This window comes from Sylvia atricapilla, chromosome 3, assembly GCF_009819655.1.
Source record: "Sylvia atricapilla isolate bSylAtr1 chromosome 3, bSylAtr1.pri, whole genome shotgun sequence".
Lineage (NCBI taxonomy): Eukaryota > Metazoa > Chordata > Aves > Passeriformes > Sylviidae > Sylvia > Sylvia atricapilla.
In genome coordinates, this window is record NC_089142.1 from 4,581,996 (window position 1) to 4,598,936 (window position 16,941).

The 16,941-nt window shown below is 39.5% G+C and overlaps 1 protein-coding gene across 1 annotated transcript; it reads left to right on the forward strand.

Annotated features, from left to right (window-relative positions):
* Window positions 1-408: 408 nt before the first annotated feature.
* On the forward strand, window positions 409-7,937 carry CRISP2 (cysteine rich secretory protein 2). Its single transcript, XM_066314660.1, has 8 exons — window positions 409-501; window positions 2,802-2,863; window positions 3,636-3,767; window positions 4,963-5,053; window positions 5,472-5,617; window positions 6,226-6,320; window positions 7,103-7,191; window positions 7,381-7,937. The coding sequence occupies exons 2-8, from the start codon at window positions 2,804-2,806 to the stop codon at window positions 7,506-7,508; spliced, it is 741 nt and encodes a 246-aa protein (XP_066170757.1). The 5' UTR covers window positions 409-501; window positions 2,802-2,803; the 3' UTR covers window positions 7,509-7,937.
* The last annotated feature ends 9,004 nt before the right edge of the window (window positions 7,938-16,941 follow it).

Here is a 16,941-nt window from a genome sequence, read left to right on the forward strand (position 1 = left end):
AACCACTTGAAAGAAAACATCGTTGTGTTGCCCACAGTACAGATCATTCTGTGTAGAGCTAAGAAGTTGCTCACTTGTGTCTCTGCCTCAAAACATTAATCCCACTCTTTTGCCAGAAACAGGAAAGATGATTGTACAACCAGCTCGGAACTCAAGCCTTTATTTTGTGAACACATTAACACTGTAGCTTGCTGATCAGACTAGAAGTTGAAGTTCTGCAAAAAGACAGGTTTTCTGTCTTCTCTTTATCCTTACCTTGGAGACGAGAAAAAAAATCCATAACAATGCAGCAGGATTGGTTCATTTTCAGTCATCTGTTTCTTAAGATAAGTTCTTCTTGCGCAATGGGCAGCCCCAAAGCTGACGTCATTTATCAGCAATAAATATTGACAAGGAAAAAAAAAAGGGAAAATGTGTATATATATATACAACTCTGGACTGGGGAGAGCCTCTCACTCTCCTGCAACTTCCTCAGGTACAGCAGGATCCTGGTGGACAGAGGTAATGTATGCAGAACTGAACTTAAGCCTTTGAGATTTTATCCCTAGCGTCTTGTTCATTGTGCTACAAAGGTTAGTGGAGTTAATAGCTAAGTTGTACCAATAATTGATGATGTGATAACTGAAAGGAAATTTCTGCTTATAATATCTCAGAGAAAGAAAGTTAAATAAAATGTATCTTCTCTGAAACCACATGTTCCATGAGTAGGGATGAAAAATTGCTTCAGTGGAATCTAATTCCTGTATTTCTTTAGATCAAAATGTAACACTTGGACCCACTTGCTTCTTTCTTCAAATGTGAACATAAAAAAATCCCAAGAAAATTTTGAATGGGGTTGTCAGTCATGGGGAATGCTTTTCTAATAGCTCTTGAATTGTTTTGATGCTGCATTTATTTCACTTGAGTATTGGGATACATCATTACAGCTGAACTCAGAATTTTGTCATCTCTAAATGTTAACTATCTGTCCAAACTTTCATGTATATATACTGCTGAAATGTCTAATATATATTATAGTATGTAATAAGCTGATTAACTTTTCTTAATGGAGACTGAGTTTATAACTTTAATGAAATTAAAAGGCAAACTCAGAGAAAGTAGAGGAAAAATATATCAAAATTACTGAGAAGACAAATATCCCCACTCTGCCAAACTCTCAAACCTGCTATGCCCTAAAAGCTGTATCAGATGGTGGGAGAAAGGTTCTACTGAGGAATGAAACATAAAGACTGTATTTTTCAAATAGAAATTTGTTTATGATTTTGAAGCTAACAATGTTTATTTTATTCATCTTTGCCCTCAACCAAATTTTGATGATTTTCAAGTAGAACTGCCTAAAGGTGCATTGCTGTCATTTTTTTTCAGAAGCATAGAAGTGATTCAGTGGACTGAGCACTATTGACAGGGGGGGATAATTGTATCTGGGAACCATCAGCGTTTGACTTTGAAAGTAAAGCCCACATTTAGTCCAAGACACATTTAGTCCAAGAGACAGATTTGATGGCAGAGTTTGGCAGCTGAAGATGTTTGGTAGTATTTAATCAACTTTAACTCTGGATCCAGAAATATTTTATGTTTCCTGTTGCAGCACTAATCTGGAAAGTCCCCAAAAATTTTTGGTTTTGTGTGTACAGGCAAGACAACTCCTCCATGTCCAAAAATATCCCTGCAGCTTAAGATTTTATTCTCCATTAATATCAGTGAGATCCCTGCCTCTACCTCATGCAAATTATTTCTTTATGAAATCACAGGAAAACAAGATAAAGTCTGAATATCTGAATGACATGACAGGACAAGGGGTAGTGATTTTAAACTAAAGGAGGGACAATTTTTTTTTTTTTTTTTTTTTTTTTACTGGGATAGTTTCCCTGTCAAGCAGAACTTCCTAGATTTCTATTGACCTATCCTGCTCACACCATGGATTTTTTCTCAGAGGCTATCTCTAAGGCATTTTATATTTTTGGGTTTTGTTATCTCTGTCTTCTTTTTGCCTATCTGGTTTAAGGCAACCTGCTGAGCTCAAAGTCACGTCTTTTTAACAACCAAAAAGACCTTTCCCTCCATATATCCTCATCAATACAAAAAATATGTAACTTTTACCTGTTTTGATGTGCAGAAAAAGCATTCTGCGTGTGTGAGTGGGTTTCAGAGTGTCTGTGTACATCTGCATGAGGTGCCTCAGGAGTAAGAGTGCAGTAGCCAACACTATTTGTTAATAACATCATATTTGAAGGTTTTCTTTATGTCTAGGTGTCAGATGAAACATGAGGGTGATCACCACCATTTGCTTGAGCCATTGTGTTGCAGATTTAATGAGGAAACAGGGAAGTGGGAAAGAAATGGAGACAACAGTCCATGTGTTCAGTGCTCCACTCCAAAACAACAAATCTCACTGTGGATGATACTTGAGAAGGATTCTGATGTGACCATACTGAGCACATTAATGGGCTTTTTTTTTTTAATGTATAGGGCGGTAAACATGAAGGAAATATTGCAAATTCAAGATATCTTGAATAAAGTAGTCAAAAGGTGGCTGATCCATCTGTTCCAAATAAAACACAATTTTATGCTATTTATAGACCCTGCTTCCATGCCAGGTGGATTCTTCTCTCTGTAGAATGCAGCGGTGCCTATGCACAGACCCAGCACAAATATATCCAGAATAAACTAAAATAAACTTTGTGCATGCTTCACTTTGCAACAGTTTTCTATCTTGCTTACTTATCACATTATGCCATAAAATGTCTACAGCAGAGACTAATGGATTTTGGGGGTTTGTTTTGGGGTTTTTCTCCCTGTAGAAATGGATCTATTAGCTGCAATTATTTTCCTGGCTGCTTTGCTACACCACTCTGATGGACAGGTAGGAATATTCATCTGCAAAATACCCATATCTGACTCTAGTGAATAGATATCTGACCTGATCTAGTCTGATCCTGTGATCTCTAGAGATTTAGAATTATGGGGTGCAAGTATTGTTAGTGTGTTAATGTAACAGTTTGAAGATGAACTCTCATTTAATACAGATTTTTGTACTATTGTTATTATTATTACTATTATTATTATTATTATTATTTATATATTGGCTGAGCAACCTGATCTCATGGAAGGTGTCCCTGTAGAAGACAGGGGCTTCAGAGCTCCTGGCTCTGTGAGCTCCCAAGCCAAATCATTCTGTGATTCTGCCTATCAAAATATTCTTCCTTTCATGGGGCTAATTTTAAAAAGACATTTTTCATAAATAGTGAAATAATTTAAAATTCAGAAATCTGATTCATAAATCTCCTAGAGAGGATTAGTATCTGCTATGCAGATACTTGCATGAGAGCTATTTATCAAGACCCTCATATAAAAAGAAATAAGTACTTTAGGGAAGAAAATTATCATTTTCTTCAATAAATCTGAAGTGAACCATGTTGTCAGTTGATACTTTCCTTCACCTGAATATAGCTGCAGCCTAAAACAACTGGCTGAGATGTTATTTATACCACCATAAATGCCTTAAGTTAAACAAGATTAATGAGACTAATTATTTGGGTTTGTTTAGTTGACCAAATAAAAGTGACAAGAAACTCATAACTTATCATTTTTATTATACTTCTGCTAACTGGGACCTTTACTGTTATTTTTTCCAGGGTTTTCCATATAAAAAAATGAGTGCTTTCTCCTTACCTCATTTTAAGTCTCAAAATGAAAAACAGATCCTTGAGCTGCACAATGAAATACGGAGATCTGTAATTCCCCCGGCCAGGAACATGCTGAAGATGGTGAGCTATGAATTACAGCTAGCCTTAATTTTCCCTTGAAAGGATGGGACAAACCCAGCACCAAAGGAAGCTGTGGGATGAAGGGATTAAGAGCAGCCTGATGAGAAGGACTTGGAGGCGTTCATGGATGAGAAACTCAACATGAGCCAGCAAAATGCTCCAGGGACTGGAGCACCTCTGCTCTGGAGTCAGGCTGAGAGAGCTGGGGATGTTCAGCCTGGAGAAGAACCCAAAGAGACCCCAGAGCCCCTTCCAGTGCCTGAAGGGGGTCTATCTTATCAGGGCCTCTTGCAATATCACAAGGGGTAATGATTTTCAGTAGTCAAGAGAATATTCATTTAGATTAGATCTAGGAAGAAGATTTTTATGCTGAGGGTGGTGAGGTCCTGGCACAGGGTGTCCAGAGAAGCTGTGGCTGCCCCATTCCAGGATGTGTCAAAGGGTTCTGAGAAACCTGGTCCAGCTGAAGATGTCCCTGCTCATTGCATAGTGGTTGGACTAAAAGACCCTTCAAGGTCCATTTCAGCCCAAACTATCTCTGATTCTCTGAATCTAAAATGAGAAACAAATCCTGGATGAAGGAAAGAGCCTGCAAAGCAAAGGGGGAGCGGGAGCCCAAGCAGCAGCTTCTGAATTTCACACTGTCAGGAGGGAAAAAGAGAACTAAATCTGCAAAACTTCTCTCATCCCTGTCACCTCTGATAGTCCTTGTTATCCCTGTCCCACGACCAGATGAGCTGGTCAGTGCTTTGAGGTTAATCCTGCCCAGAGACCACAAACCCTCCCCAGGTTCAAAGCCCAGCTGATGTGAATCACAACAACTCGGCTGCACCTGGGCTGAAAATCAGTTTTATATCGTTTTATCCAGTGCACCCTGCAGTGTTCATTCAGAAACAAAACTGAAAGAAGGCAGCAGTGTGTTATAAAACCCTTTTAATCAGCACCATCTGGAGATCAGGACTGTGTGATAGAACTGTGCAGAATAACCTGCTCCAAAATCTTTAAGAGTTGAAGAAATGTGGTTCCTCTGCCCCAGGAAAGTAAATCAGCACAATTCCTCCTCTTTCTGTTGAGGGCCATGGCAGCACTCAGTGCTCAACACCCTAGCCATTCCCTATTCTTTTTTTTTTTTCCCTTCTCGTAATCTGCACTAACCCATCTGTGACCTGGACACTTCTTGCTTTGTGTCTTTCAGGTGTGGAGTGAGAAAGCTGCCAAAAATGCTCAGAAATGGGCAAATCAGTGTGGGATGAAAATCAGTCCAAGAGACAAGAGAGTTATTAATGGTACTGACAAGGATGGAGCCTAAACTGATGAGTTATTGACAGTTTGCAGATGATCCCTGTGAATGTTAAATAGGAATAAACATGACTTTTAATCTGTTGTAGAATAGCTTTTTAGGATTATTAGACAGAAAGTGTCCTTGTACATGGCAAGGGGGTTGGAACAAGATGATCAACCCAAACTATTCTCTGATTCTGTGATTGTTAAACACAAAACCATCATTTTTATCAGATGAACGCTCAGAAAGACAATTTATGAAGGTTCTTAAAATCACAGGGCAACGTGATTGGCATTATAAGCATTTTTTTTTTTTTTTTAGAATATAGCTACAGCCCCTCTCCCTCCCTATAGTCCCTATGTCCCACCTCCCTCCCTATAGTTTGCTTCTCTCCTAATAAAATAGATTTATTTTTTCTCCAGGTGTCACCTGTGGTGAAAATGTGTTACTGTCATCCTACCCAAGAACATGGGCTGATACAATTCAAGTGTGGTACAGTCAGTCCTCCAACTTCAAGTATGGATATGGACCAATCTCAAAAAATATCAATGTTGAGAGCTACACTCAGGTATGGAGACTTGAAACAAACTGCACGAATACACCAGAATCACAGGAGTACACTTAGGCTGGCTGGGAGTTTTTAATAATCAGGAAAAAATTATCAGTGTCATCAAACTATTATCTATAATTCATACTCTGATCCAAAGATGTATGATAAGCTAAAATTCTTTTGCATCTAAGCAGGAAGCAATGGAAGCAGTATTTTGGAAGAGCTGTCCGGAAAGGAAATATTAGTCTGTAGAAAAACCTTTAGTTTGGAAATAAATATTTTCTATACAGGGATTGATATACATGATTAAGAAGCGCCAAAGCAAAATACCTATGATGAAAATATTTGAATTTCAACTTTAGTTCCTGCCATAAACTATGTTCAAAAACATTTGGAAGCTGCAGGAAAGTCTTTTTTCTATGTATTCTTTATGACAGCTAAACTTTCAATTTAAAAGTTGACTAGAAAAAAATGAAAGAAAAACATTATTTTCTGGTTCTGTTACATTGTGAGGTTTGTTTTGTGGGTTTTTTTGTTTGGTGTTTTTTTTTTTTGTTTTTGGTTTTTTTTTTTTTTTAATCCCAAGATTTCATTCTGAAATAATGTACTTGTTTTTTAATCTACAGCTGATCTGGTATGACAGTTACAAGGTGGGATGTGGAGTTTCCTACTGTCCCTCGGGCCCATACAATTACTTCTATGTTTGCCAATACTGCCCTGCGTATGTACTGCCTCCTAACTCAGTCGTGATGATTATGGATATGGTTCCAAAACACCCTTGGCTCTAGGATAAAACAATTGCAATTTACTTTAACCATTCATACTTTTGAAAATATCAATGAGGGTTGCAGGTTTAACAGCATGTTGAATGCCAGTATTTGTTTTATTTCGCATTGAAAGAGATATTAGGGGAATTTTAGCAGATGAACAGGGGTTTATCTCTGTCAGAATCAGGCACTGGGCACAAATCATGCTCTAATTTTGACCACAAAGGAGAAAAATCAGCTATAAAGTGGAAGCCACCACTTTCACTACCTCTGTGAATATTCACAGAGGTAAAGAACTGCATTTCAGAAGGGTTTTGCTGAGGTTTGGAGCAACCTGATGTAGTGGGAGGTGTTCGTGCCCATGGCAGGGTTTTGGAACTGAGTGATTTCTAAAGTCTCTTCCAAGCCAAACCAGTCTGTGATTCTGTGATTGTATTATTTCCTCAAGCAGTTGAAATAGATTAGAGAAGCAGAGCTAGGAAGCACACACATTTCATTACTAGATAATGATATACATATACAACCAATCAATTAATTTTGTTTCTCTAAACCTTATTGTTCTCTTATTTAAAATTTTTTTTTGTATTGTATCTGAAACTAAAACATGACTGCCTAGGAAAATACTTTTATCCAAAAACTTCTGGATGCCTTTCACTGCAATAAACAAAAAACTCCTGTTGATGGCTCAGAGCTTCTTGTTGATCTTGTTTTGTCTTGTAATTCTTTCAAATTTCAGAGGAAACAACCCAATGCAAATAGCCATGCCTTACAGAAGTGGACCAAAATGTGCTGACTGTCTTGGCCACTGTGACAAAGGACTTTGCAGTAAGTTGCTCCATTCTCCTTAAAATAAACCACATTCTATAATATTCAAGCCATTCTAATAGCAGAGGAAAAGTACAAAGTTTATATAGACATGAACAACTGGAATTTCTGGAAAATGCAGAAGTATCAAACCAGAGCTCAGTTTCCATACAATATTTTATGTGTTTGCTTCTCTCTCTTTTATTTTAGCCAACCCTTGCAAGTATCAGGACCTCCTTGGAAACTGCAAGAATCTGAAAATGTTGTTTGGCTGTAGCCACTCACTGGTGAAGAAGAAGTGTCCTGCAAGTTGCAAATGCACCACTCAGATCATCTAAAGTCCTGCTGGGTCTCACTGCAGTTGGTGTGAGATTATAAGGAAAGAGTAGAACCCACTGTAAAGTGTATTCACTCTCAGTGCATCTGCTCAGATTGACCTATAGGTGATAATTTTGTCTGAAATATTACCATTACTTCAGTCTTAAACTAGACTACTAGCTTAAAATAACCTCTGATGTTATTTTAGGTTTTGTAGAAATCATGTTTAAGCTACTAATGTGTTACTTTTGTCTTTCCTTGCAGTGGATCTGCCACTGATTTGTTCCTTTTTAACTGGAAACCCAGTTTTAAAACAGGTTTTAACAGGGGTGGGGTTTTTTTGCATAATTTGTTAAATGCCACGAAATTTTCTTCTGTTAACTTTTTGTTGATTGTCAATGGAATGTCTTCCTGCTAAATAAACACATGATTTACCACCAATTCACAAACAGAGCTTTTAATTAAAGTTATTTATAAATCTAGGAGGGCTTTTTTTTTTTTTTAATTTGGAAAATTCCTTATGGATATTTTGAGGCTCTTTTATACTTCATGTGATGAGAAAGGAAAAGAAGTGCAAAGCAAAAAGGGAGGTAATGTTTTGTACAGGCCAAATAAGAGGTACATGTTGTAACTGCAACTTTTCCTTTGACCTAATCACAATAATTCTGCTACCTCTGCTTGCAGGTGATAAATAACTTTATTCCTGTGGATCTTTCCCACTAACCTTGCACCACACTGAGGTGTCCCACCAGACCTCCAGCTGCTCCTGAAAGGGTCCTGGTTTTCCATAGCCCCCCAATCCCTTAAACCAGCCTCGAGCAGGGCACAAGTCACTTGCCACTTTCCCTTCTTATTTCAGGACAGTAAAAATAGTTTTCTCCACGAGGCTGCAATTCTAGATAAAGACACAAGAGGGTGAGCCATACCCAGACATGAATCTGCATTGCTTTTTCGTTTTTCTACCTGTATAAAGGGTATCTCCTTTTATTAGATATTAAGGTTCTGGACCTAGTTTGGTCTGATTTAAACACTTGCTTGCACAAAGTTTCTTAGGTAATATAGCCTCAATAAATAATCAAAACATATAGAAAGTTTGGCAGTGGTTTCCTCCCATCTATTGTTTCATCCTGTTTCTGCTGGTCAAATTACAATAATATTAAAACAATTGAGAACATTGAATTAGGGAAATGTAAGGTTTCCAGGATATAAATTACTAATTCAGGTAGCTTTGATTTTCTCCCTTCCTGAAGCTCAGTTTCATCTTCGTCATCACTGCCACTGTGCAAGGCTCCAAAAAAGCTGGAGAGAGACTTTTCACAATGGCGTGGAGCAATAGGACAAGGGCAAATGGCTTCAAATGGAGAGAGGGCAGGGTTAGATTGGATTTAAAGAAGAAATTATTTCCTTTGAGAGTAGTGAGGCACTGGCACAGGCTGCCCAGAGAAGCTGTGGCTGCCCCTGGATCCCTGGAAGTGTCCAAGGCCAGGTTGGACAGGGCTTGGAGCAGCCTGGGATAGTGGAAGGTGCCCCTGCCCATGGCAGGTCCACCTTCATGGAGGTGGAAAAAGACGACCTTTTAGCTCCTTTCCAACCCAAACTTTGATTCTATGATTTGTAGAGAGTGTAATTCAAACTAAAGCTGGTGAAAATTTCCTTTAAAAACTGTGTTCTCCTCAGAAAACACTAACCTGTAAAACCCAAATTCTCTTACAGGAGAATGCATAATTTTGGCAAAACTTGCAGGTGTTTTCTGGGTTATTTTCCAAGTCTTTCCTCTTTTCTCCCCCTTTATCTAGGCCAATGAATATTTAACAAGGAATTAGTTTATTATCAGAGGTTTCTGCTAGAGCTCCCTCCCCAGAGAGCCAGGTTTCATGCTCTGGATATCCAGCTATGATGTTTGAGCACAGCAGGAGCTGGAAGGGATCTCCTACAACTTGAATTGCCCCCCTGAAGCACCAGGCACCTTGCTGGATTACTGCAGGGTATCCAGGCACAACCTCTGTGCTTTTGCAGGAGACTTCAAAAGATTCTTCCTCCCTACTGGTGTGCAACAGAACAAATAGGAGGTGAGATGAGATGCTGCCTGGGTGTTCATGTTTCTCAGAGCTGACATCAAGGAGGGCTTGGGATTTTGTTGTTCATTTCCCTGTTAAAACTGAGATGCTGCTGAATTTAGGTTTATGGCACACAGATGGGGTAAAAGCAATATGACATTTGCTGAGATCCAGCATGTCAAATGACATTTTTCTCTGTTACTTGCCTGCTTTTTCACAAAGTTATTTTTCATACTGATGTCTTGACAGTGGTTTTATTTTTGACCCTAGGACTTGCTTTTCGGTTTGTTCTGAGCTGTGTTACCTTTCAGGTGTTAGTCCAGGCAAGAAGCAAATAACACCACGAATTTCTTACAGTTTCTATTCTAGTTCATAAGACGCACATATGCTGAGGGATGATAAGAGCAGCTATTACAGAACAAGTCTAAGCCTTATCTGTGGAGAGGGGTGTAAGAGCTCTTCAGCTGTTAACTCACATGACAAGGGCCTTAAATACACTTTTGAACAAAGGTTATGAAGCAACTTAACAACCTGACAGTTTCTGAAGAAAGAATATTTTTGATATTTAAAATGCACCAAGGGCAACAGTTTCATTAACAAATTTGGCCTCTGGGCTCAGCCAAAGGGAAGGTCATCACTTTCAGTATCCCAATGTCCTGCTGAGTGTCATGGGCCTGTATCTCCCCTGTTTTTCTCCATCTATTGCTGTGTTAGAACAAGTCTTCCACAAAACTTGCTCCACTCTTATTCTTGACAAATCTCGCCATCAGATTAACAGGAAATTAAAGGATCATTAAGGTTGGAAAAGACCTTCACCATCAAACAATGACGGCAAGTGCCACTCTCACATGCCTTTTAAACACCTGCTGTGCTGGTGACTTCACCACTTCCCAGGGCAGCCCATTGCAATGTTTGACAACCCCTTCCACGAAGAAATTTTCCCTAATACCCAATTTAATTCTTCCCTGACACAATAGCCTCAAGACCTCATACTAAACAGAAAGCAAGAGTTGGAAACATTCACATGACATTAGAAATTTGTATTGTCAGAATATCCAATTTATTCCCATAAAATAAAATCATGGCAAGATGTTTGAGCAAGCCCAAGCAGAAAAGGTCCATCAGAGCAGGGATGGGAGAGGATGTTCCCCACCCCTGGGCTCCTCCCATCTCTCTAGGCCAAGCTGCCAAAAATAGGATTCCTCTAAGTGTAAAGGCCATGGTTAAACTGTGAAAAACAGGAGACGGACTCTCTGATGAAGAGCTTTCTTGACAGCTCCTGTCTCCACTCTAGGCTGTGAGCAAGACTTTTAACCCCCAAGCAAAACATTTGACCTGTGAGCTTCAGCCTCACCGACTGCAAGGCAGAGATAAACCCACACAGTCAGGGCCAGGAAGATTAATTAGTGAACGCTGAGAAAGAGCCCACAAGGCCCACAAGGCCCTGTAAATTTTAATATCACATTTGATAGCCACACCTCCAACATAATTATATCTCAGTTTGACCGCAAGTCAGAGGGGACAGGGGGCAGTGGGAGATAGAAGTGAGGACGTGACACTCCCTCCCAAGCCACCAGGGACATCTGAGGGTTCATGGGCTGGTCACTGGGCCCAACCCTCTGCTCTGAGGTCTGCCAAATGCCAGCCTCAGACTGTTCCCTGGGACTAGCAGATGCTTTGACACCAGCATCAATAACAACTCTGGAAGAAAGGCAAATTTCAGGAAAAGCTGAGGTAGCAAACTGGCATGGAAAAAGTCCATGTTAAATATTCATTCAGTCACTGATAGAGAGCCCAAGGCTCAGCACATGTGACTGGAAATTCCTCTTTTAAATCATTATCATCAGATTCTTGCAGTTTTTCTCCACAGAAATGACCATTCGAAATCAAATTATGTTTTTCACTTGGTGTTTTGCATCATTAACACTCCTCCGCTTTCTTCTCTTCTCCCACTGCTCCCTGAAGTGCTGAAATTAAAAGAGGAAAGCCCTGGATGCCACAGTAAAATCAAATTACGGCATTTATTTATGACATTTTTTTCTGTTGAATGAACCACAAAAGTTTTTATTTCATTCACTGACTTTAAACCACCAAGTTTCTTTTTTAAAGCAGTCAAACCCATTCACCTATCTTCCTTAAAATGCCTTTTCTCAATGTAAACAAATTCCAGAAAACTACACTAAAGATAACAAAGGAAGTGTTCTATTATATTAAACATGTTGTTTTTATTTAGTGATATACAACATTCTTTGTGCAGGCACATATGATAAGTTCCCCACAAAGTTATTGCTGAAGTGTCAAAAGAGGCTTATTTTGGCAAAAATGGAACTGTAACCCTTGTGATTTTTTGCACAAGACTGACACATTGAGGAGTTAGGGACAGTGTCTGAGCACTACTGCTTCTGAAGCACAGAAATTAAAGGATTTCTATAAATTCAAAGCAAGAATGAGTTCAGCTCTTATGCAAATGTGGCTTTGCAACTCCTCTCAGATGATGGAGGTGATTTTCCACACTCACCCAACAACATACCAGAAAATGTTTCCTAAAAGAGACTCTCAAACTGGGAATTTTTTTCTAGGAGTGGCTCCTGTGCAGGTGACACTGTTCAGGCAGGAGATATCTCTCAACATCTTGCATTTTAGTATTTATTTTTAGCACAAACCAAAATATAGATATAGATAGATAGATAGATAGATAGATAGATAGATAGATAGATAGATAGACAGACAGACAGACAGACTTCATTAAGAAATTAACCAAAAAAAAGTCAATTTCTAAGCATTAAAACTGGAAAGGTCAGCGGCAGCCTTCCACCTGAATGAAGAAGACATAAAAATCTTACAAAATATTTATTCAAGTTGTTATGTGATAACCGACCTACAATTGCAGGAAAAGTCCTCAATGACCTAAAAATTCCATGCTCCTAAAGAGAAAAATGCTGGGTGATTGAAGAGGTAAAAAACGTCAGTCACAATAAATTAGGTGTTGGAAGCAGTGATCATGCTTCTTCCACAGATAGCAGTGGCTCAGTGTTCATGAGGAAATCAGCTTATAAAAGGAAAAGGAGAAAAATGGTAATGGAAAAGGACCCTGGAGGGGAAAGGTGAAATGAAAACACGTTGTAGAGTGTGAAGGCAGGAAGGCAAACCTTGTGATAAGGGAGAAGCCACCCAAAGATGCGGAAATTTGCTGGGCAGGTAAAAATAGCCAGAAATGTCAACAATCATCTGAGCCTAGTGTTTAATAATGAGCTCTGAGGAGATTTTAGCCTCCTTGAAACCTCTCCCAGCACCTGCTCATGGCCCAGGAGCACCATTTTGGCTCAGTCTGTCTCTGGTCTTGCTTGGATGAGCCTGAGACCATCCTTTCTGTAATCAATAAACATAAGGATGGGTGCATTGGAAACAGAAAATCAATCCAGATTTTGACATAATACTAACCACAACATGACATAAACCTAGCTTAAATCTTTGGATCTTAGGTTATTCCAGTAGCCTTGCACTAAAAGTCACTGCAGATCTAGACAGATCAGTTGAACAAACCAGTGTAAAGGTTTTTATGCAGCTTTATATGAGTTATTTACACTCTATGAATGTTTTAGAGATAAATGAGAGGTATCTAAGAAGAATGTAGCATCCAATGAGCGATAGCACAAAAACTTGTACTTTTCACAGCTTGGTATGAACATTTCAAGATTGGATTTTTCCACTGAGGTAATTTTTCCTTCCATACTCATATTTACTTGCTCTCAATTCATTGTAGTATCTCCTGTGTTGGCTAGTCCCGGAAGGGGTGCTGTATTTTAGATAGTAAGTTGAGTTGTAGTTGTTCATTGAATTTGTTCTTGGCCCATTGTGAGGAAATAATAAATTCATCTTGTCAGTTCAATAGCACAGGACTACTTCGGGATATTCAGTGATTTACCACCTACTTCCTAACAATTATAAAACAGTCATGTAAATTAATTATGAAGGTCACAAATCATGTCTTCCATCAGGTCAGCATTCAAGCTGCAAACAAAGAAGTCCTCACTTGCCTAACATTCAGCCAGCTGGAGGAGACGTTAGCTGTACCCAGGAAGAGCAAACAATATGGGAGTTTATTATAGGAATTTGTTATTTACTAATTGTTCTACTCAGATTTGCAACTTGTGCCAAGGTCAAAATGATTAGAACTTGTGAGTCAGTGTGGACACATGGACAAAATGAACAGTTTATGTTGGGGTTTAACTCGTGGTGTGGCTCAAAGTTTACAGCACTCACTGAGTCATAGAAATTTTGTATTTACTGTCTCCCTCTGGCTTGACAAATCCTTGTGGTAGATCAGACCAACTATTTCATGCTACCACTAAACTACACCCTGATGCTGTACCACTGAGAACATCAGAGCTCAACTTCCAGAGGCTGATGGTTGTAAATAAATCATGGAAGAGTCACACTTAGCTGGAGGTTTTCTGGAATTGCACAGATTGACCAGTGCCTGTGTCTGCTGATTTAAGTAAGGAATGCATCATGAAAGGTCAGTGAGGAGCAAAATCATAGAATTAGAATGGTGTGGTTTGGGAGGGACCTAAAATAACATCCATTTCCAGCCCCATGGGCAGGGATGCCTTCCACTGTCCCAGGTTGCTCCAAACCCTGTCCAACCTGGCCTTGGACACTTCTAGGCATGGGGCAGCCACAACTCCTCTGGGCAACCTGTGGCAGAACCTCACCATCCTCACAGGGAACAATTTCTTCCTAATACTTAAGACTCAATGCTATTCTCTTCACCTTCCTTTACAAGTGTCCTTTCCTAGTGCTCTTCTGGCACGATGCAAAGAGACAACAAAAATCCAGGTGTACTCACAGCTACAGAGTGGATTTTGAAACCTAGAGACAGCCATTCCTCTGTAAGGAAAGACAACTGAGATGATTCACTGCCAAGTCTGAGGTCACATCCTTGTGCTTTTTCAGATGCTTAAGACCTGCTTGCCTCTAGAACCAGACTCTATAAGGGACTTCACACGGGCAGGAACAGCCTCATCAAGTGCCCTGTTACAGGTAAGCACAGGGGATGATGAGGAGCAAGAGAAAACATTAACATAAGAAAAGTCAACAAAAAGACATGATTCATGGTTCACACCACCTGAGACTAAAACAAGGACATCTAATTGTTAGCACTCCTTATTGCTTTCACAAAGTATTAGGTAGAGCTTCTAGGTGTTATGCAAAGCATCCATCTTAGCTGAGGTTCCTTTTTATCACAAGAGCACTTCAGACAGGCCCACTGGCCGTTGTAGAAGGGAGCAGAACCCTGTTATCTTTAGTAAACACCTTCCCTGCAACTTTGGGATACACCTCCACCAAAAGTTTCTGCTTCAGCATTTAACCCCAGCTTCACAACATTCATGCAATAAAAGCAGAAGTGAAAGAGTGAAGTTTTCAAGTGAAACATGCTCCTCTTCAACAAGTCATGCTTTAGCTGAGGATAGCCTAACTGGATGCAACTATGTGGCCTATTCTATTTAGAGGAACAAAAAACCCCTAATTCCTTCTATTTTTACCTTCTATTGATGTTCTTTGTGTACTCAAAAAATTAAAAATACTGTATAGTAATTAAGCAGAGTCTTAGAGAACAAAGTCTGTGAGATTTCAAATGGAAAAATAAAACGCATTTACAAGAAATCAGCTAAGAGGCTGGTGGGGGTGATCTGGATCCAGTCAAGACAAAGAGGCAATGGGCAGAAACTGATGCACAGAAAATTCCACATGGACAGGAGGCAGAACTTCTTTCCTGTGCAGTGACCAAGACCGAACAAATTGTCCAGAGGAGGTCTAAAATCTCCTCACTGGGGATATTCCAGAACTGTCTGGACACAATCCTGTGCTCTGTGCTCTGGGATGACCCTGCCTGAGCAGGCATGAGGGACAAGATGAGCCACTGTGGTCCCTTCCATCCTGACCCATTCTGTGTTCTTATTGTTGCTATCTAAGGAGTCAGAAAATCCTCTGAATGTTACTTCTTTCTTTAAGGTGAAGGAGGCTGCTTAAGGACTGTGGGGACAAACTGTATTTTCTTGGCTGAGCTTTCAACTTGAGGAGACACAGGGATCTGCTGACCTGAAGAACTGAAGTTAATGTTTAATGAAAATAATGTTGCTACCAGAAAATCACAGAAATGGGATAAATGTCAATGTTCTCAAAAAACTTTGCTCAAAGCTCAGGAGATCTAAGAAATATTTCTGTCTAAGAAATATTTCTCCAATGTGGAGGAAAGATGGACCTTATTCCACCTCCCTGGTCTCCATAGCTGTGTCTACAAGAAGAGCACACATCAAAAAGAAAATTGAAGATTAATGAGCACTCAAGTCATGCTCTGTAGATCAACCTTGACTGAGGAATCCCTCAGTTCAATGAATTCTGTAGCTCAGAATTCATTGAACTGAGATCAGAGTCATTAATAATATCAGCCTCTTCTAGGAGACATGAAGCTGATTTGCATCTATGTCAGCCAACAAACATGACCAAAAAAGGCCCTTTTTTCACCTGGCCTATTTAGCCAGTTATTTTAGGTAACTTACTTTAACATGAAAACAAATGCTTCTGGAAGTTTCCGTTTCTTTTGGAAAATAAATAGAAAAAAATCTGTAGATATTGTGCTGAGGGGGTATCAGTGGTGGTGCTGGTCTAGTGGTGAACCTGGCAGTGCTGAGTTAATGGTTGGACTTCACAGTCATAGAGGTCTTTTACAACCCTAATGGTTCCATGAGTCTGAGATTTAAAAGGGAAGCCTTGCAAGTTAGATCACGTACAGAAATGTCTGGCCAGTGGAATGACACTCCTAATGATGCTTGAGGACATTCTGTAAGAAGATTATTAAATGCATAGTCTTTCTCATCCTTTGGGTAAGATACTGGCCAAGCAACCCCTTGATTTCTTATTTTTATCACTCCAGAAGCTTGAAACTCTGACACAACTGTTCACATTTATTTATATAAAGTTTGTGATATGTGACCAATGTCCTATTTAGATGGAAATCTGAATAAAAAATCCAACAGCTATTTAAATGACAAATATTTAAAATTACTTAGTAGATCCAGCTGTGCAAAAATATTTGTCAAAGAGCACCCTCAGTCCTTTATCTGCATTTGTAGCCACCAGGATTGGGATAAAGCAAATAAAGAGGCATAAGGGAATTTCCTAAAGAGGAACAGTTCAAGATGTGTGCATTTTGATTGCCCTAATCAGCAGCTGGATGGACACATAAAGGCATTTGAAAGATGTTGGAGATGGCTCTTCCCCATCACACGGAAAGTCTGCGTAAGAAACAAGGCAATCAGGAAAAAATATGGGAATGACACACAGCCACTGACATGGCAGGTGCTTCTGCTGGGAAATGCATCAGATCAAAATG